Here is a 22611-nt window from a genome sequence, read left to right as displayed (position 1 = left end):
TATCAGCGCAGTCTTCAACTGGGCATTATAAAAGCCATTCAAATTCCGGACCATTAGGTTAATCACGTCTCTAATTGACAAGCGATGGTATCAAACAAAAACACTGCCCTTCCGCACTCTCGCAGTATCCTGTCCTACATTAATCTGCATGGAAAGTCACAGTCGTGACAAACCGAGTTCGCACCAGACATGTTCCATTCTTTAAACGCCATCAGCTACCAGCTCCGAATAATTTTATGGCCTCGATGAACCATTACAGTTTTCATGCTAAAACATTAAAATTAATTTCAAAATTAAAAAAAAATATTTCAGCATAATTAAAATATTTCCAACAATAAATGTTGGATGCTCCATGAACAGAAATATTTTCACAGCCTTCGAACCATCCAGTGTGGGCATATTGGTCATTTTGGGCAACCCTTGATCGTGGCACAGTAACCATTGTGTTTTCACTTCCAAAACACATCCGACCCTTGCGGAAAGAAAGCAGTTTATGAACTGTTGACCCGATGAGCAGATCGTGGAAAACCAAAAAATTAGCTGTTTCACGATTATAATCGGAGAAAATAACTCATTCTTATAGATTATCATTCTTCATAAACGACAGGTCAGGTCATGATTGTTCATCGTTCGACAATACAATCGTTTGCACGAATTTAAAGGTAACTAAAGAGACGCCGCTCAATAATAAACCAAATTTCGTGTTATGGATTTCATGAGACATCCGAAAACCGAAAGTCAATCAACTTTTTCTGTGGGGAAAAAGGGCTCCCTAGCCCAGCAAAGTATCGGGTACGAACTAAAGCCCCAGATGGTTGCAGTTCAATCGCTGAGACTTCACAAGAGCCCATGCAGATCACGCAAGTTGCCTTCAAACAGAAGCAGTAAACACATGTATTTTTCAAAAGGGCAACGAGTGTTTATTGTCACTTAACTTGCCAGATTGAATTTAGGGATGTATTTCACGATTCTCATGTGCTACCAAAAAAAAATCAACAACATTTCTTCTGACGAGCCTTTTTCGTGACACTGGAACTCTTCACCAGGTTGGATGAAACACGAAATGTCCACCACAGAATGCGGTGGAAATTTATTTTATTTAGTGTTCTGTCTGACGACAGGTCCATATGAACAGGATCCTTCCATCCTTTTCTCTTCTCGGACTGGGACCTGTTCATATACGTTCTTGGCAGATGATCCAGAAGTGGTTTGCCATTGCCTTCTTCTGTGTGTGAATGGAGTAATTGTTGGGATGCCACGGAGAAACCGGGAAAGCCCCCGGAGGAAAACTCCGTGTTGCCTAGACCACGGCCTTGCCCAACACAAGTTATAAATTCGGGCACCGCCGGGAATCTAACCCGAGACCCCCAGGATTACAAGTCCAGCGTTCTAACCGCTAGACCACCTCATCTTATTATTATTTAGTGTTCTGTCTGACGACAGGTCCATATGAACAGGATCCTTCCATCCTTTTCTCGGACTGGGACCTGTTCATATACGTTCTTGGCAGATGATCCAGAAGTGGTTTGCCATTGCCTACTTCTGTGTGTGAATGGAGTAATTGTTGGGATGCCACGGAGGAAAACTCCGTGTTGCCTAGACCACGGCCTTGCCTAACACAAGTTATAAATTCGGGCACCGCCGGGAATCTAACCCGAGACCCCCAGGATTACAAGTCCAGCGTTCTAACCGCTAGACCACAATGTATTTTTTTTTATTTAAGGACTGAAGACAATACAATTTGTATTTTTAAATGCATATCCGACACCATAAGACATCGCAGGGTAATGCCATTTCAACTACCCAAAGTTCGTATAACAAACATGCACGCCTGAAGTAAATACAAGCTAATCATAGCCAATTATCTCGAGACTCTCCGATAAGCCAGTTGAAGCTGTGTCATCATACATTTCAATCATCGTATCATATGGACATTATTCTTACTCTTTACATCTTACAGATAATTCAGACGAGTTTGAATTTCGGTATCCAACCTTTATTTACACGAGTAGATTAGAAGGTGCGTTTATCGGGATACAAGTGAGTGAACGTGCTAGAAAGCAGGTTACACTTGAAATGTTACTACAATATCCATTGCATTAAAAATGGCATGAGGCCAACATTTCTAACTTACAGTTCCAGGCTACAATGTTTCTTACCAAACTTCTTTAAATAATGGATTCCCAAAGACGCACAATTTCCATAAAACCATTCACACTGTTTCTTTAATTAATTCTCTCACTGACAAGGGGAACTTAATAGGTGACCAGCTCAGCGCTCATCCGCGTCTTATATGTAACGTTCAAGTTCAGTTTAAACAGTAGGGCAATGCTTTTCGTCGTCGAAGAAAGAGCGAGTTATCACGGCGGCAAAGAGTCTGACTCGGATCTCAACGCTTTGAACAAACCGTCCAAAACAAACTCATAATAGGGAATTCATATTTGTCTGAATCATCGCAGACAACCACTGAACATATTTAGATTAAATTTGGTTTTAGTTGAGTACCTATACACCGAAAGCTGAAGTTGGGCATAAATTCTCGTGAGGCTACCTTAAGAAATTTAACGTCTGCTTAGGTAATATTAAAATGAATCAAGGAAACAGAGTGTGGGTGTGGACTGGACTCTATTAAGCAGAACATCATACGATTCAGTGGTACGTTCCTGACTACGTCCTTTGAAACGTGGTATCGAAGGAGAAATTCATAAATATTATGCAATCGATTAAATTACTTCAGTACTGCACTCAGTAGCTGACATCGATATGATGAATGCACCTTCAATTTTATCGGACGGATACACTTGATAAAACTGAGATACCCTTGGCAAAGTCACGCTGTCTACTATCAGTCCCAACAGCATTTTATGACGTTATCGATGCAGTTTAACCATTAGCACAAAAACGCAATTACCTTTATTTCATTCGACTCCAGTGAATCAGGCACTGGATTATTCCGTATCAGAAATAATTCTCAAAGCATCAATCTGCAAACACTGTCAGAATTCTTGAACGGGGTATCGATCAATCGCAGGGCATATATACTTAAAAACAGCGAAGCAATACATAAAAACACAGACATATATATCCATGCCCCGTATGGAATTCAACCACACGATCACAATGTTCCAGCGGGACAAAGCCCTAGCGACTACAGACAGAATATTGGAGGAAAAGCCTTGTAAAGTCAAGTATTGTCAGAGAAATCGACACTACATAATCTGATCTCATGGGCAACGTGGCTCTTGACTCACCGCCCTGATGATGGAAGGAGCAAGGGCATCTGAAACGATTGTAAACATCTACCAGATTACACGACGCTACAACCCAGAAGACAGAAATCTTCATACTCATCGCCCTGATGACGGAGGCAGTATGACCTCTGAAACGTTGGTGGAAGTCTACCAGACTACACAGCGCAACAACCCAGAAGACAGAAATCTTCATACTCATCGCCCTGATGACGGAGGCAGTATGACCTCTGAAACGTTGGTTAACATTGACCAGACTACACAGCGCAACAACCCAGAAGACAGAAATCCTCATCGCCCTGATGATGGAGGCAGTATGACCTCTGAAACGTTGGTTAACGTCTACCAGAGTACACGACGCTACGACCCAGAAGACTGCCATCTTGGGAGTCACAGCCATGAAAATCTCAAATCCTACGAAGTGGCTCCTCCGTCTACATCAATCCACACCTGCTCCACATCGGCTTCTGTATCATCTAGGAGATGGACAATTGACTCGTTATCGACACACTTCCATAGGAACGTAATCTCATGGAAGCAATAAAAAATATATAGTCTGAGGAAAACACAGCTACTGAGTTTCTGAAACGAATAAGCTACTAATCCAGATCTTCTCCAGGAAGAACTGGAGGAAAACCACGCATATTAAACTGTTCTGAATGTACCGCTCAAAATTTTGGGCATTCCGTTTTCATAAATTAGGGTCTCTGGGGTGGAATCAAGGCAGTCATTAACTCCAAAACAAGCCACTGCTGTATATAATTTTTGTCTAATATACACGAAATTCCATTACCAAAATATAGTCTGTTTCAGTCTGATTTATAAGATTACATTTAATCTTTGTAATACGCCATCACAGAACAATGCTGTATTATGACCAGGCTTTAAATCCATCTGCAGAACAACGGTACTAAATTATGTAAGACTTGAGGTTCTCACAGCGGTGAGTATGAAGATTTCTGTCTTCTGGGTTCTTGCGGTGTGTAGTCTGGTCGATGGAAGAGAATCATCGTGCCTTTTCTATGTCCGCGGCGTGACTGCACAATTCACCTCGCAAGCCACAGGCTCGATATTTCTGGTATCGACTCTGGGTTGGTTATCTGACATTTCGTGCGCTGAAAGATGTGAAACACGTCACGTCCTTGCTTCACGCAGGATTACTTATCTAAATCTGACAAATCAGCAAACACAAATGGTGTCACTGTATACACTCATCCAAACTTACCCATATCTGTCACCGACGTGGATTCTGGACTCCAAACGTAAAGTAGCGCATAAGAAAACTCACCTGCAAAGAACAGAAAGACAGTTTTAACATGAGGTGAAAATTCGGTCGTTGTATTTTGGCTTGTAGGTGGGCGCAAAATATCTGTGAGCCTGATCTCCGCAATAGTTAGAGGGGAATATGGAAAGGACAAGGGGGAGATGCCGTAAGCGCTATCCTCCTTCCCCGCACCCAGGCTCTCTGACCAATGTGTGCATTTGTATCGGTCAACGAAGCTCAGAAACATTTTGCGTCATGTTTCATCTTAAGTCTAGAGACGACACGGCATCAGAATCCAGATGATCATGTCAGCATCTTTACCGCCGGGTCATGAGAACGTCTCAAAATCCTTACCAGTATTTTCGAAATGCGTCGCTTTTTTTTTAAAGAATTTGCATACCTAATCGACTCTGATTTAATTTAATGCAGACAGAGCAATTTCGCAAATACAAATACGTTTACAAAGTTAAAAACAGCACACAAATCGCATTGCACTTGGCTATAAACTAACGTCCCTACCGTGAAACATTTAAAAATAAAGATATTTTCATTTTATGTAACATTATGTAACAATGTTGCAGTACAATCAGCCATTCTTGAGAATAAAATATTTCAGTAAACTTCATGTAAATTGGGGCTGAATACCGATTGGGCCAACAGAGATAGAAATTAAATTAATATTGAATTTAAGAAAGATAAGTAATTTAGGTGATAGGCCAAACAACCACATTCCCGTTTATTTCATCCACTTGTACACAAACCCCATGAATTTGTTACACATACATTTAAATGCCCATGTCATATGTCATATGCCCATGCACGTGATAACTGTCTTATCACTGACGCACAGTAACATATATATATATAAAAAAATTAATTAAAACTGCCGACAAGTGTAAAGCATAAATTCAAAATTATCAGCAATAAATCAGTACAGACTTCAATTTTTATCATGGAAGTCAGTTCGATAAATAAACACCAGCTCATTCGTGTTAAAACGGATTCTGTTAAACAAAAATGTTGGATATATATATATATATATTAAATTAATTATTCGGTATTGTCCGTCTAATCACAATTATATTTAAAATTTAATATTTACAAATAAGATAATTAAAATATCATTTTATGTTCCACATCGAATAATCGATTTACATTTGGAACATTTTTACAACATGTTTCGGTTTCATCGAACCATCTTCAGGTGTAAAATTAATATTTGATTCACAATATGACGCAATTATACTATCTTATATATATATATATATATATATATATATATATATATATAATTATAGTCTGTATATTAAAATCTTCACATTTTAAATAACGTATGGGAATATAAACGATTCTTAGCCGAAAAGTAGGAAACATTACTCGAAATTAAATCTGGTCTAAACTCCCTAGTAAAAAGTTTTGTCACCAACAACTGCAAATGTACGAACTTCAACTCGTTATCGAAAGGTTTAATAGTTCACTTACTTAGCTTTTGCTAACGTTCTGGTGATGAGACATGAACCTAAATATTATTTGAAATTGCTACATTTGAATGCCTTTATACTTCTTCCACTGCCTATGAACTAAATAACTCCAGAAAAAATGAAATCACGAAGGAAGGGACCCGAAGCTGATGTCACGCTGCCTCATCGTTACAAAGATCACACAAGAAATTAAACCTGATGTCATGAAGTATAATAAGAAATTGTACTGAACGTGTTTGGGTTAGCGAGTTGCATCGCGCCCCGTGCTCCAGTGTCGCACTGTCCGTGACTGGTTGATCAACCGATAAAGTTGAAATTTCTTCTGAAATGAGGAAACGTTAAAATGCTTCAAAGATACACACGCGTAAAACGAGGTCGAAAATGCATACAATAATTCATTTTAAGGAGAACAGTTTACACCACATTCATATGAATTACATCACGAGATATCTCTGACAATATTAACAGTGAAGATTTCTGTCTTCTGGGTTGTTGCGCTGTGTAGTCTGGTCGATGTTTACCAACGTTTCGGAGGTCATACTGCCTCCGTCATCAGGACGGTGAGTATGAAGATTTCTGTCTTCTGGGTTGTTGCGCTGTGTAGTCTGGTCGATGTTTACCAACGTTTCGGAGGTCATACTGCCTCCGTCATCAGGACGGTGAGTATGAAGATTTCTGTCTTCTGGGTTGTTGCGCTGTGTAGTCTGGTAGATGTTTACCAATGTTTCAGGGGTCATATTGCCTCCTTCATCAGGGCGATGAGTATGAAGATTTCCGTCTTCTGGGTTGTTGTGCTGTGTAGTCTGGTCGATGTTTACCAACGTTTCGGAGGTCATACTGCCTCCGTCATCAGGACGGTGAGTATGAAGATTTCTGTCTTCTGGGTTGTTGCGCTGTGTAGTCTGGTAGATGTTTACCAATGTTTCAGGGGTCATATTGCCTCCTTCATCAGGGCGATGAGTATGAAGATTTCCGTCTTCTGGGTTGTTGCGCTGTGTAGTCTGGTCGATGTTTACAAAAGTTTCTGAGGTCATACTGCCTCCGTCATCAGGGCGATTCATCGATGAAATCTTCATACTCACCGCTGTGAAAACCTCAAATCATACACTGAATATATACTTCCGAAACGTCTTGACTGTGCACGTCTGTACGTCAGTCTGATACGTAGTAACTAGTTAAACTGCTTTGCTGTTTCTGACATCGCCATATTGTTTTGTCTTTCTTTCTTCATTAATGTCTCTATCATCGTTGTTTGTGTATGTGCTTCCTTGTTTCTTCTCTTTCTTACTTTCCTTCTTTCGCCCGTCCCACCCATGTCACATTCTTTACATCAGGGGGCAATCAAGAAATTACTGAAGTGGCAGTTTCCTTGACAGGGGGGTGCTGCTCCCTTTCACTTTAGCCCCCCAACCAAACCGATCCCCCCCCCCACTCCTCACGTAGCTTTGGATTTACAAATGTAAAAAATGTTTCACCACAGAAGGGTGAATATACAATCAAACACACATTTATGGTATTTTATGTGAAAATAATAAGTATTCAATTTGTCTCCACCATTATTATCAGAGCCTGTAACTTTGAAGCTTTCGTTTCGTTCAAACGTCGGAGATACCAACATCCTTTTCGAATTTACCGAACGACTCAAAAATGCCCATCCCACACGGCAAGGTGACTTGGATGCAGTGACTCCTTCGTGTTCAAAAGGTACTGGGTTCCATTCTCGGCGCAGGTACAGGCAATCCTGAGGCGTCCGTTTCTGTATTTTTCTTTATTCCTACTAAGTATCGGGATAATACTTAAATTAAGCCACGACCCCTTCCTATCATTCGATACCGTACGCAAATCAAATTAACGTTAAATAAACTACAAATAAGCATTAACAAAATAAACTCTTCTGATCCAGTGTCTTCCCATGATGCCCATGATTAAAGTTATTTAAACTATTTTAACAAATCTCTCACGATTTCTTGTGAGAGATACACAGACGTAAGAGTGGCAACCAAACCTCAACCTCGCTAACACGCATGATACCACCTGGCACCGCCAGTCCTACTCTGACTTCATATCCACACCTCGAAATTCACTTTTTTGATCTGAACATGACAATAAGGAGATGAAGTAATTGTACGCATGACAACAGCGCCACCATAACACAACTTCACCGCGTCACCGTTACAGAGTAAATTATCCACGATGAGTTTCGTACTGTAGTTACGGGTCATTGCACAGTTATGGTGGCACGATATATAATTATATACACAGGGAGGACACATTCTAATGCCATACAAATACCTTGCAATTCTGCCAAACCTACTCCCTGCAATCTCTTCATGAAAAAGATGAGTCACTTTCTTAAATAGAACATTAGTACTCCATCTCGAAGTTATAACGCGATAAAAACAAGCGAACTTTTCCCCCCACAAGATCCACCAGTACACCAGTTTGCCGTCGGATGACAAGAACCACGGAAACAGCACGTCCATGACTGAATACTTCCTAAAATTATTTAACAATCCTTTATCAACTGAGTAGAATTTATAGCGTAACATTGTAGTATGATTTTGAAAAAGGAAATGTAAGGATGCAGACTATCTTAAAATCATAGTCCAGACAAATGAAGAATTCGTACAGAATTTTAATGGGAAAATCTGAAGTGAAGACGCACAACCAGTTGCGAGACCTAGACGTAGATAGAAGTATAATATTAAACTGGATCCTAAAAAGCTGGGTGTGAAGATAATAAATGGATTAATCTGGCTCCAGATGGGGTTCAGTAGCGGGCGCTTGCTAACGTGGGAATGAAACGTAGTGTTCTATAAAATAAATGTAGTATTCATCTGAGCCACAATCAGCTTCCCAAGAACTATGCTCCATGAGCTTCGTTCAGTCATATTTTCCATCGATCTGGTAACCCGAGTATGACTTTAAACCAAGGTTTATATTTTTTTAAAGAGCAGTTGAGACGAAACGTAAATTAGGCTCACTGACAGTTCTGTAACCACAGACAGCATAAAGCTGCTCACCTCTAAAAGTATAATTGTACACGCATTATCATACTCCACCCTCTACTATTCTATTAAGCCATTAAATACAATTTTTGAAAGGCATCCCACGCCCGAAAAATAATTCATAGCTTCAAATTCACTAGAGTATGTAATTAACGAAACAGCAAGGCCATTGTTATGTTTCCAACGTACGAGCGACCTAATAAATTTCATGCAATTCCTGTATGTTACTCTCTCCGTTAAATTCTGTCTTCACCACAAAGGACCACACCAAAACATTCTCAGCACTCCTGTTACTGCGTCTCTTCTGAAAACAACGTCTTTCGTCATTATGTTCCTCGTTCATCCTTTTTCTCCAACACATATCTGCTCACAATCTATCCCCCTGTCCGCATTCATCATTATTTCTTACATCTCTTCTTACGATCCCCTTCCTTACCCTCCACTCCACTGATCGTCCTCTTTCTTTGCGTCTCCCCCCTCTAAACATATTTTTCACCTCTTTTCCTCGTTCATCCTCATCCCTTTACGCATCTTTAATCATGACCATCTTTCTTTACCTCCTGTCCTCTTCTTTTCGCGTTTCTCTCCTTAAAACCTCCGTTTTCTGTTCTCTTTTGTCGTTCTTCCTCTTTATTCCGTATCTCTCTTTTTAAAATTACAGTTTAACCCTCTTTTCCTCGTTCATCCCCATTCTTTTCATCCATCTCGCTGTGTTGTACAAAATTCGAATGTCCTTATGCCTCATTTCACCTATTCCATGCTCTCTCTCCTCCTGTCATCTAAGGTTTACACCTACGAACATGGCGTCTACCCACAGCTTCCCCCTACCCAGCCCTGTCAATACAAAATTCTCAATAATCCCATGCCAACAGAATACGTCATGTTTCCAGCACGTGTGGGGGACACAAACATGACATCATATAGACAAGCGTTCCTAAAGTTCTTACTCTTAGGACTGCCGAAAACAGCGGGCATCACCGGAACAGCCCGAAACATCTCACTTCCGGGACACCCGAAAATAAAACTAGTTTTAAAGCTATAAAACTTGACTTATACAAGTCATAACGCAGTTAAATGTCTAGGTTGTTTCGAGAGGCCGAACACGTAACTTGGGTAAGATACAGAATTTTGCAAAGGCGACACTTCAAAAAACGAGGATAAAATAGAGGAACTTAAAATCGTGTTCAGAGCCCCCCCCCCCCTTCTGAACACGATTTTGATCTTTCAGTTTTCCTACTTTTTCTTCGATTACCCAAACAACTACTGTGAAAAAATCATAAACATTTAGGATCTGAGGTTTTAACAGCGGTGAGTCCGAAGATGGCAGTCTTCTGGGTCGTAGGGCCGTGTAGCCTGTTAGAAGTTTACAGAATTTTCAGATATCCTTGCTGCCTCCATCATCAGGGCGATGGCTACAAGCACGACAACCCAGAACATAGCCATATTCTATCTTAAACATGACATCTTTTTTATAACATTAGGCCTATTACGACAAATATTAGTAAAGATGTATTATCTTTGAACATGAAATGTCTTATTGACATGTGGAATTTCTTTACGACGCGCAAAATATAAAATTTGAAAATACCCAACTTCACGGCTCAGTTGTTGGAACTCCTGCTTCAAATTTGTGAAGTCCCGGGTACAAATCTCGGCCCATAGGCCGGCTATCTTGAATGGCATTCTGTTTTCCTCAGTCCTTCCAGAAAATGCCGGAATAGCACCTTCCAAATACATAATTAACTATTCATTGATCATCTAATCATTCCACTCTACTTAGTCTGAGTTACTAACCGTGTCGTTTAATGAACTATAAATAAATATGCAATATATGAAACACGAAAGCAATAACTGGGCGCTTCAGAAGCCAATGAGTGTCGGTAAGGAACATGGACATTTTCTGTTTGTCAACTGTTCCTTCTCTACTTAACTATTTAGAGTCAATAAAATGAAGTCATAAAATGACATTTTCACTGCACACCTTTGATGTTCCTTTCATGCTGCTAAAACAGCAAAACCTTTCGTCTCTGTGTAATAAATTTGATGACTTACTGGCGGCTTCTGAACCGTTCCCTTCAGCATCGTACCACAAGTTCTCGACAAAAACGGAAACAAAACTGCAACCTTACTTCATGCCAAAAGTAACAAACAGAGAACGCCATGATTAAAAGAAACTTGATATGTAAAGTGTTTATTTGCAGTGGCACATTCGCCCTTTGCATCAGCGCAAGTGTTCGAGTGAGACCCGACAGCACTTGCGTCATTGCAGATTCGAGTAGCCGCGACCTTGGCAAAACCGGAGACCAGCTTTGCAACTGCGTAATCCTATCCGGGACTGAAGATGAGACTTCGTCGTCTTTGGTTCAGCTGGATGTGAGAAACACTTTTGTACGATCTGTAGCTTTCAAGGCGACAAAGTATAATGAATTTTTCTCGGGCCAGATGGTTGAAAGTCGAAAATACCAATGTTTCGAGAACCATCTTCGTCCTCTTCCTCAGGGCACTGAAGATGGTTCTCGAAACATTGGTACTTTCGACTTTCAGCCATCTGACACGGTTGGTAGCCCGAGAAGAATTTATTATAAAACAAACACTTTTGTGATCAAATAAAAAAAATTCTGAAACTGTGGCGATTTGAACTTTGGCAGCAGAAACCACCATGGAACAACACTTTTTTTGTTTTACAACGAAAGTTTTTTGTTCTCCAGAAAAACTGCAATTTTGAAGATTCGCCACATCAGCTTTGGGCCGATGATATTTGCTACAGTGGAACTCTGTATAGATATTTCTAAAACACCCTATAGTTCTATCACACCTCTTCTTTGTCTCTCATCTTCTCCCATTCAACCTAAGCATCCATCATGATTGTGTTCATCTTCTCTTTCGCCAGACTCCTGTAACTCCCCTTGGTAGCTGCAGCCCTCTTACAATTCGTGTTTTTATGTTGGATCCCCCCCCCAACAGCGCTGACTACAGTTAAAGTCGCCGCCACGCTCTTGCACCTCCGTATGAAGACCGTCCGTCCGACTTCCTAGCTGATTCAACAACGAATCATGTACAAGACACAATTGAATTTGTATTTCGCAACGACACAAGGGGAGAATGGAAATACAATTTGCATCAGTATCCATTATCATCATCTTATTTCGTGCTGAAATTCCAGGCAGGGGAGTGATTTATTGGTCGATTCAATGACGCTGTATCAGTCATATAAGTTCTTATGGCATTATCATTTCCATGTGTGTACCCATATATCTTCACCTATAACTTTGAGTCTAAAGACAGATTTTAACAAATCTTGGCATTAAAATTATCCCATTAAAGTCCGCGCACACACAAACTACTGAACAAAATTCGATAACATTAATAAAGTCATACACAAAGCTATCAGCCAAATTTAATCGTATGAATAAAATATGTACAATATTACAGGTCCATATGATGTTAAAATAAAAACTGTGGATGAAGCTGTGTGGTCAGCTTCACATTCCTGCCGCATTAACCCCAGAGAAGGAGCGAGTAGTGGGATAGGATGTTGGATTGCCCTAAGAACCCATAAAGATAAAGCAAGGGATAGAGAATGCCTGCACCCTCCAGAAACTGAACTCCACTTTAAGAAGTAAGAAACTGTAGACATCTACCGGCTGGAGAACTCATCAACGAAGTTTCTGTGCTATTACAAAACATCTGACATCAGATACAATAAAAAATTGTGTGGGAAGAAGACACTTACGCCGCTTTTACGTACAAAAGCTAAACCGTCACTTGTCTGTCTATTCCTCTGTTCTTCGCGTAATTTTAAAAAATTTCAACAAAACATCTGACCACTTCACAAACTAAATTACACTCTTACCTTTCATTAGAAGCTGACCTAATTGAAAAACCACACGTTCGCCTTCTACTCGGTTTGATCAAACTTAAATGGAAGGGAGACAACCACAGACTGCGGGAATAATTAGTGCGAATACGCAAAACCGCAGAAAACACACAAATATATTATTTTACCCGTTGTTTTATACAAATTTAAGACTGGATTTCGCGCCCTAAAGAAATAACATAGACTGAGGCTGTTTGAGAAAATAAAGAGTAACAGGAGAACGCGATGGTCAACCCAAAAAGAACGCTTGAAGGAAACCGCGATGGGTGGGATATATAGTATGAATCTAAGGCAGTGGTATTCAACCTGGGGTACGCGTACCCCTGGGGGTACGCGAAGACATCTTAGGGGGTACGTGAAATTTAAAAAAAATATATATTATTTTATGATAAAGACTGAATAATCAGTAATGTAATTTATTTAATTTATTTTAGATGTAGATTATATACTATGTATAACTTGAATTATACACCAACAACTTTGGGGGTACAGAGTTGAAGAGAAATTATATCTGTGGGTACGCGAAGACATCTTAGGGGGTACGTGGAATTTAAAAAAAATATATATATTATTTTATGATAAAGACTGAATAATCAGTAATGTAATTTATTTAATTTATTTTAGATGTAGATTATATACTATGCATAACTTTAATTATACACCAACAACTTTGGGGGTACAAAGTTGAAGAGAAATTATATCTGGGGGTACTCGAACAAAAAAAGGTTGAATACCACTGATCTAAGGGGCACCCCTGATTCTAAAATCTTCTTAGTTTTTAAGTAGGGTAGCATTCGTGTAATACACTTTCAGAGTTAACTGAAAAACTTTTTAGACTACCGACTTTTGAGAATGGTCGCAAATTCATAAAAGTGTAGTCTTAACTGCGTGAGTGAGGACAGACGTCTCAGCACGCCGCCAAATGGTTTCTATAGATCCGATCCCCAATCGATCTTCCCCATTACATTTCCTACAATATAGGTAATGTCTTCCGATGAAGCGAATTCCCCCCCCCCTTCACCCCCTCACCCGGTTTTCCTTTTACTTCGTCCTTAGATCAAATCCTTCAAACTGCAAATGCCATAGAAGATCACTACTCGACGCTCACGTTGCATCTCGCAAGACGAGAGAAGAAAGGAGGGGTTGCAAACAAAAGGAAAAGATCTGGATTTTGTGGAATTAGTAAGTCTCCCCTCCCTTACCCTTACTAATAGAAAAAAGTCTCTCCTTCTCCACGCAAAAAAGAAAGAAGAGAGAGAGAGCCTTGCAAAATAATTCCAAGTCCAAGCTTTCACAAGGGAACCCGGTCGATTGAAAGCCTCCTACTCGGCTCTGGTTTTTCAGTATGGCAGTGGACCTCCCTCTGACTTACTGGCCAAAATATTGTCCGGATACTCCACTGTTAACTCTCCGTTTGCGAACGAGTTCCGTTCCGAGACTTTGCTCGTTATGTGTATCTTACATTCCTGAGCTTTTACGACACGTATCGTATACGTTAGCAGCCATTTTAAAGCATTAAAACCATGTACTAAGCATCGAATGGTCTATACAATACGTTTTATTACAATGTATGTATGCGTTATGGTTTATCGTGACCGATACGTAACGTAAAATACTTTTTACTGGCTAGATTAGTTTTATTAACCAAGAACAGTTCAGTATAATTATCATACTATAATAATTTTCTGATAATTATTGTAATAAATACATTTTTAAAAGTTTATTTATTTAAATCTTACAGTTATAAATCGAACGTTCGTAAACCGAGAGTTGTCTGTACACACTCAGACACAAATTCATTTTCCATTTCCCTCACGGTTGCTTCACAGGTCTCAGTGAAGTAAGCGCTCTGCTGTTCAGACGACGTATTTGTTTTCAGTTACGGGTGTTCGGGGTTCGATTCTCAATGATGTGATTTCTTTATAGACACGTCGCTTTAGAGGCAGTAGAATTTATTTCAATTTTTAACTCTAAATTTAATTTTTCTTTATTCAGATTAGAAAACGAAATGAGCTGTTTCGGATTATTGAAACTGTCTTTGAAACAATTTAATAGCTTAAACTGTTTCTTAAAAAGCCGCATTGTACTTGCTGGGAACATATTGTGTCACGTGTCTCTAACTTTGGTGCTTCTTTATAATTTGGACCCATCCTGTATATGCCTAGAAGGGAAATTTCATTTTCAACCTTTCACGTGAGAAACCAAATGCACACCTGTCGTCGTCAAATGTAAATAAAGTAATAATGAATATATATATATATATATATATATATATTCAAAGATTTAAAGGACGGCCCCACAAACCAATAAGAGATTGTATTTTAAAAATCCTCAATGGGAATCGAACCTCGGCAGTCAACAACGTACGTAAACGCCAACAGAAATATCGCAAATATTCTCCTCTTTCGAGACTTGTGGCAAATAAAATTGCGTATTATAAAGAAACAGCTCGGTTCGACACTTAATAATTTGGTAAGGAAGTCTGACGAGGTTCCGGCGAAATACTGCAAAATCTTAGCCGAATCTGAGGATTTCCATCGACCCAGTTCTCTTGTCAGTTCCGCAATACAACTCATCCCGTGCCGAGAATCGGCTGTCAGGGGTGGAAAATATTCATTAAGTTTGAATGAAAGCTACGAACACGCACGTAGGGTGAAATATGGGCAGACATTCAAAATCACAACGCAAGCGGCTTGCGAGTGAAATTAATAACACGCTGAAACATGGATAGCAACCACCCAGCACAAATTATCATGTTTCGCAACATAAGACTCATAATTTAGAGACGGTTTTTCTTTTTGCGATTTTGCGTTGGTATCACTTTGATCTTCTCCGTGTTCATTTACTGCAAATACAAATCTGTTGACTCAAAACTATGCAGTCAAATATTTGATCTTGTATTTTGGTAGGTATTCGACATGGTGAAAATGTTTCTATAAAAGGTTTCGAACCAAATACGGTCGTACGAATTAGGACTAACCTACATTAAAATAAAATATTAAAAATTAAGAAGTAAGTCTGTGCACAAGGAAATCGTCACAACACGTCTCAAAACTTTTTTCTTCATACCTACTATTGACTGACTAAACAAAATTTATAGGTCTTGTTTGCAACTGGCATGAAATCCAATTGGAAAAAATCGCTGTCTTTCCATCCACCACATTTTTTCAATCACTGAGTCCAGACCGTCTTAGATAGGCCATATTCATTCTTTACAAAAGTCAGCCCAAGATTAAAAGAAACGTCGAAGAGAGACGTGCGAGTCTAAAAATGATGAAATGGCCCGTGTGAACACAAGAAGTAAACCGCATTTGTCATTTATAAGCAAAACGAACACAGATTTCTTTCATGTTTACATTTGAAAAATATTAATCCACAGAAAATACGAACGGTGGAACGGTGTAAGGAGGTGACAGACACAAAAGAGTTCATTTAACTGAACGATTCTTAGCTAAGGCTTATTTAACGATCCTGTATCAGCTGTCAAAGCTTACATGTATAGTTTTCAATAAGACGAGAAAATGACACCTGAATTGCCAGAATGTAAGGTTATGATACGAAATTACGGTGGATTTCTTCACACACTGCATTACATTACTAGCTGCCTCCATCATCACCTCTGAAACGTCGGTAAACGTCTACCACACTTCATGTCATACAAGACAGCCATTTTCGTACAAAGGAGGAGATGTAATTCAAGGCTCAAGAATATTTATTCTAAAATTAACGTAAAACATGCACAAATAAGGAACAGGATAATCGTCCTTATACCATTCCAAACAGAAGCAACACTGAACGAACCGAACAGTCTCGGACATTCATTTCACTGGGGCCTGTTGAGAATCGTGACAAACCATTTCACGGCGATGATAAGTGACGCGGTGGGATGGTATCCTACTTCTGCTACAAATTACCGGTCTCTACTTCAGGACGAAGTTTGTTTCATACTTCATAAACGTTATTATATATGGCCGGCTGGGGGAGCACAATTATATCTGTTGCAGAAAGACATGGTTTCTAATAGTACATTCGTCTGATACCAATTTCTGTTTGCGTTAGTTTATCTGAGAGACATCAAGTGTATCACAGAAGCTCTTTAGGTAGTATCTGTTCGATTACTACAAGAAACACTGATAAAATGTTATGGTCATTCGAGAAAAAAAATGATGATTAATATTACCTCGATGGAGCAGAGTAATCTTGAGAAGCTAATAGTCGCTCAGCGACTAGAGGAATTAATTCCCTTTCTTTTAGAACCCGAAGGTCCATTACTATTCTCACAAGAGTGCACTGCCGGCCCCTATCCTTAGCCAGATTAATCCAGTCGTATCCATTATTAATGTTTAAATTTTAAAACATAATTTATGTTTTAAATGATACTTAGGTGTACTTTACCACGGTCACATGTCTGGTAAACAGCAGCTTGCATTAGGCTACGTACGAGGCGCGTCCCAAAAGTAAGTTTCCCTGGGGCCGTTTACAGAAACAAAACACAATTTCATGGAAATATTTATTGCAACAGATAGAGCAAGTGTCCAGCTATTTTTCAACATATTCGCCACCGGAATTGAGACATTTGTCATACCGTGGGACCAACTTTTGAATACCTGTGTCGTAGAAGTCTGCCGCCTGGGATTGGAACCACTGTGTGACAACCATCTCCGCCTCTCTGTCATTCTCAAAACGCTGACGCTGACCGGACAGGAATTTCTTGAGGTGTAGGAAAAGATGGAAATCACTGGGAGCGAGGTCCGGGCTGTAGGGTGAATGATTAAACACCTCCCAGCTGAACTCCTGCAGGAGACTTGCTGTCCGTCGAGCCGTGTGCGGCCTAGCGTTATCACTGACCGCACTTCACAGTTGGCGGGAGCTGGAATAAGAACCTCCATCTTCAACAGCTGCAACGATGCTACTGTGAGAACGCGGGAGGTGCCGTTAGTGCATGCGCCATGCTACGTCATTGCTCTATCACGTACGCACAGTCGCTTCGCGCAATATAAGGTTTGCTAGCTGTGGGACGAGTGGGAAACTTACTTTTGGGACGCGCCTCGTATATTACATCTCGAAGACGGGTTTTCATTTCAAATACGCTCACGGTGGAACCGAATGGGACAATTACTCGCGGCTATTGTTACTGTATTAGTTAAAGCGGACGGTCCAGGAACACGTCGTCCCAATATCCTTCCAACAGGAAACCGTGACAACGCCGAGTGACCCATTCTTGCTTTGTGGTGGGGCGGACAGATAACACGATATCCCACGGGCAATTCTGAAACGACGCGACAGGACGATCCTACAGGACTAAAGCCGTATCATGTTCAAGCTTCACTGCACAGGCGGACAACCGAGCCGTCCATTACTAGCACCGTGACCTGAGTTCATCACAACTACAGATCGAACGAGGTTGTTTTTTGAGGGACAACCGGGCTTAAATCTTTGGTAAGGGCGTTCTTGGTCTTTTTGGTATGAGACCGACTTCGATGCCCATCCAGTCCCCTATCCAGAGGGTACCAAAGGCTGTAATCCCGAAGGTTAGAAAATGAACCATACCACCTTGAATAGAAATACTGATTGCTGGATTCCGAATTCGATTCCAACCACAACTACTAACTAATTAGACAAATACAGCTTCACATTGAACAGCCCTAGCCACAATCTTGAACCCCATTGCTAGTTCACGGAGGCAGTGGGGCTTCCAGCAAATTCGTCTGTGATGTCAGGTATAGAAATGCAGCTATGAGCTACACCCACCACAGAGACTTAAACATTACTGTCAATTTCCACCGCCGATAATATCCCACCATGCATGTCGCGTCTCCACAGTGTTCTATGTTCAATTGAAAACATGAGAATGTCACAGTTGCTAAGTCAGGGGTGTACAACCTAACAAACCACACTGAGCAGTGTCCTCTTTGAGAAGCTAAACAAACAGAAATTTCCCGACTTTCAGATCATATAACCAAGAATTTAAAATATATAAACATTGACCGCGGTCTTTTTCAGACAAATAAATAAGTACGGTTACCAAATCTGAGAAGAGAGGACTCCTGTGACCCAACATATATCTCAGCTCTTGCCTCATTGGCTTCACACTTCTAACAGAATAAAATGCATCGACTTCAGTAATGCGTTCTATTGAGAGACATTAAGACGGTCGAATAAACAAGGTCAATGAAGACGTTAACACACGCGTTCAAACTCGACGACCTTCCGGGTCACTTCTGACAATATGCTACAAACAGGGCATAAAAATGTGTCTTCTTCATTGCTAAAGGTGATCGATCGTATGACGATTGAACACACTATCAAAGTGCAATGCCCTGCTGTTACAACTTCTCCAAAGACGGAAAAAGAGAGAGAGAGAGAAGCAGGCTCGACAACCGATGTTGTGTTGTGCGGGCAGGGAGAAGCTGTAAGGGGCACCTTGGGACCGACAACTGTCGTGATAGAGCGAAATCTCACATACCAGGTTCAACGCAAGAAGCCGGATTTAACAAGCACTTGGACGGTGATTCTTATGTACCAGCAACGAATTCCCCATGCAATCCACTTAGCATTTTTACTGAATTGTTACAAATTGTCTGCCAATCCTCTGCCTCAACGTGAGCACAAGGCCAACCAGAATACACACACACATATACCCTGCGTTTAGTCAAACCGTGTGTGACACGTTTCAGAGAGTGCTATTGTCTGACTGACGTTAAGGAAGAACTTATACTCACGTGGCAAACAACGATGCAACGTCTAATTGAACAGCTGTTGAAAGCACTTGCCAACTTCCAGGCTTTAAAAAAATCAGACTAATTCATCGAACTACAGAAACATCCAGCGACACCTTCATCGAGATATCGGAACATATGTTCATAAATACATACATCGATAAACCGATTCGTCAATTAATTAGTACATAACTTATAGACACAATGATCTATCAATACGTATGTCGATACGTCGATCTCTCAGTAAGTCGGTCTATTCGTGCATCGATGGACATATGTACCTACAAATCAATGTATCTATTGATCGATTTATCAAACAGTCTACAGACGATCTTCTAAATATTGATGTATCGATAAATCGACGTATCAGTAAGTCGACTTATCGATGTATCTCGGTAAGAGTGACAATGAGGCTGGGGAAAGGACTGGGTGATAAACACAGAGGGGTGGTAAACACAACTGTGGGGGGAAACGCTTGCACAGCTGCGATACAGAAACATTAACACTGTTTACAACCTCCTGGAGCAGCTGCTGGACGTACTGAGAAAAACTTCGAGCATGTAGAGTTCCGCTTCATGTGAAGTGATGATTATATTGGATCAACACGGATGGAAGTGAAAACCATTCGACGAGTTTTACTGTAGACTTGTTAATAACGGTAACCACATCGCTACATTACAGCCTTCCACCTCTGTCTCTATTCCCATGTTCCGTCACGCATTAAGCTACCAATATCTACTCTCAACCACTGCAAATGGTCAAAACGGATCATTTTAGTATTTTGAAATATAAGGTACGCACAGGCCAAACTTTATGTTGCAAGGGTCGTGTCCTCTGGTTTGAGAAGCCGCCGCTGGACCATCAAACAACACTGACGGACGGGAAAGGATCGCCTTGGGACCGACAACCACAGGCAGTTCTGGCCTCTCCAAATGCACTGAACTTTACGACCCACTGCTCTGAGTAGGGAGAAATGACCAGGGAGGAAAGCTACGTGTAACGAATGGCACATTCACGTTCCAGACGTGTTACATCAAAGACACTTCGTATCACAAGTGCCAAGTACTGCGACAACAGCATTCAATTCTTCACAGCACTGCTACCAACTTGTTAGTGATAAGGATGGCAGACTGATATACTAACTAGGTCACATTTGTTTGACTTGTGGTGAGGGGGGGGGGGGTGTCATCAACATGTCGCTACGCTACTTCAAATATAAGAATAAGCCATAACTTATCTGACCTGAGGTCTGGAAGACATAAATTCAGTTTTAAGTCAAGAGGTGGTGTGTAACATTTTACACTGAGTGTGCTATGCGTCGAGTATCATTCACGTGTGTTCAACTGAGCACTCTTTTGTAGGAGCTGCGTGACATAACGGAACGGTGACGTTCGTAAAGTACCTAGCTACCAGAGTGACTCGCCATGAAGAGACATTAACATCATTACATAACAAAGAAAGAAAGAACAGGTTAATCCCCCCCTCGCGCCAAGTTTTGATGCTGCTAACACAGAAGGATCATGTGTAGGGTGTTTCGAAAGGAGCCAACATCGTTTTAAGATTAGCCCTTGCGTTACGACCTTCCAAGTGACCGCCTTCGAAGAGATTCCTTCCCTAAATTCAGTACACATTTCTTCAAGGTTTCCAATAAAAAAAAATTTAAATGTGGCCTTCTCGGTCATAACGTCTTACAGTGTTGCACGCGGTTACTAACGTTTTGAAGAATCGTAACCGCCTCCATATTCAGGGTAGAAATCTACTCACAACACGAACTTCCTAAAGTTTTTATAACCTTAATTTCATGTTAAACCTCGTAATTTGTGTTGTCAAAGACACTAATCTTAACTGTGTGTTTTTCGTTCGTATCAGAAAAAAAAATACACGGCAATACAATCACATACCAAATCTTGTCGTAGAGTTTTATATTCAAGAAGATCCAGGTTTGACTCTTCTAAGTTCCTCAAAGAAATGCTGAAATTTCTTAAAATAGGCCTTGACCGCTTCCTTCCACATCCTTCCCGATCGTTAGTTGTGAAAGTGTCTAAATAAACTAAGAAACAGCATCCAACTGAGATTATAATGCGAGGGAAACGCTGAAGGGTGTATTTTGATGCTGTAGGAAACGTGGCGCTACAAGTCCCTTTGATGTCTATTTCAAGCCCATCAACTTCATTACGGAGAAACTGCAGTAAGCAAACAGAGACTAGAGCATTCCATTTGTGAAGTTCAAGACTAACTCACAATGACTTCCTTCGTCTCGCGAAGACTAAAAGTTTCATCACTCGTGTCTACTTCAATTCCCACTGAAAGATTACTTTCTAAAACTTAATAAACCAAAATGTACAAAGTTGAGGCAATAATTAAGCGAAAGTCAATACAACACTAAGGAAAACAAATACAGTGTGAGCCTAATAATAAACGTAATTAACAACTTCAGAACTTCTGGTTAGTTAATATTTAAAACACGTCCTTAAATATTAAGCTAGTAGCTATTGTAAAATATAAGGCAGATTCCACAAACCCTTCGAAGTCGATGCTAGTTTAAATAATTGAATAAAAATTTTCTTGGATATTATCCATCGTCTAGTAAATATAAAACGTAAAACGTGGGCCCAACTGTATAGGAACCTGAAGACGGAGATAGAGTCCCATCTCCGAAACGTCGTTTTACGTTTTATATTTACTAGACGATGGATAATATCCAACAAAATTTTTATTGAATTGACTCTTCACCATCGTTAAGAAGTTTTAGTTTAAATAATATTTAAAAATTCAATTCTCGTCTAAAAGATAACAAAGCGTCTGCATTAAATGTTTAAGTGATTAACGATATTTAAGAAAATAATCACTATTTATTCTGAGAATCATGTGAAAATTATAAATACACTCTGCGGACAAAAACGTAGTTAATGGCTGTTAAATCAGGTGGAAAATATAATTGCACTGGTCTTTAATGCTAAGATCTAGAAATATTATTTCAATACTTTCTGGCCCTGCCCGATGCTCTGTTTGTT

At 40.1% G+C, this 22611-nt stretch overlaps 1 protein-coding gene across 4 annotated transcripts in view; it reads right to left on the bottom strand.

Annotated features, from left to right (window-relative positions):
• The window catches only part of ckn (CRK like proto-oncogene, adaptor protein), a 246261-nt gene that overhangs the window by 93508 nt on the left and 130142 nt on the right, over positions 1-22611 (bottom strand). The window contains exon 1 of one of the 4 annotated variants that reach the window (XM_087342638.1): positions 4474-4774. The exons of the other annotated variants lie outside the window; for them this stretch is intronic. Within the exon in view, the coding sequence (XP_087198764.1) occupies positions 4474-4759 (286 nt within the window). The 5' untranslated portion in view covers positions 4760-4774. Of the gene's footprint in view, positions 1-4473; positions 4775-22611 lie in introns of those variants that run through there. 4 annotated transcript variants of the gene reach the window in all.

This window comes from Zootermopsis nevadensis, unplaced genomic scaffold (genome assembly GCF_977971745.1).
Source record: "Zootermopsis nevadensis isolate Lab colony 2312 unplaced genomic scaffold, Znev_1.0 Znev_ptg000003l, whole genome shotgun sequence".
NCBI classification, from domain to species: domain Eukaryota; kingdom Metazoa; phylum Arthropoda; class Insecta; order Blattodea; family Termopsidae; genus Zootermopsis; species Zootermopsis nevadensis.
Note: the sequence above shows the minus strand (reverse complement) of the source record. Positions and strands in the feature narration are given on the sequence as shown.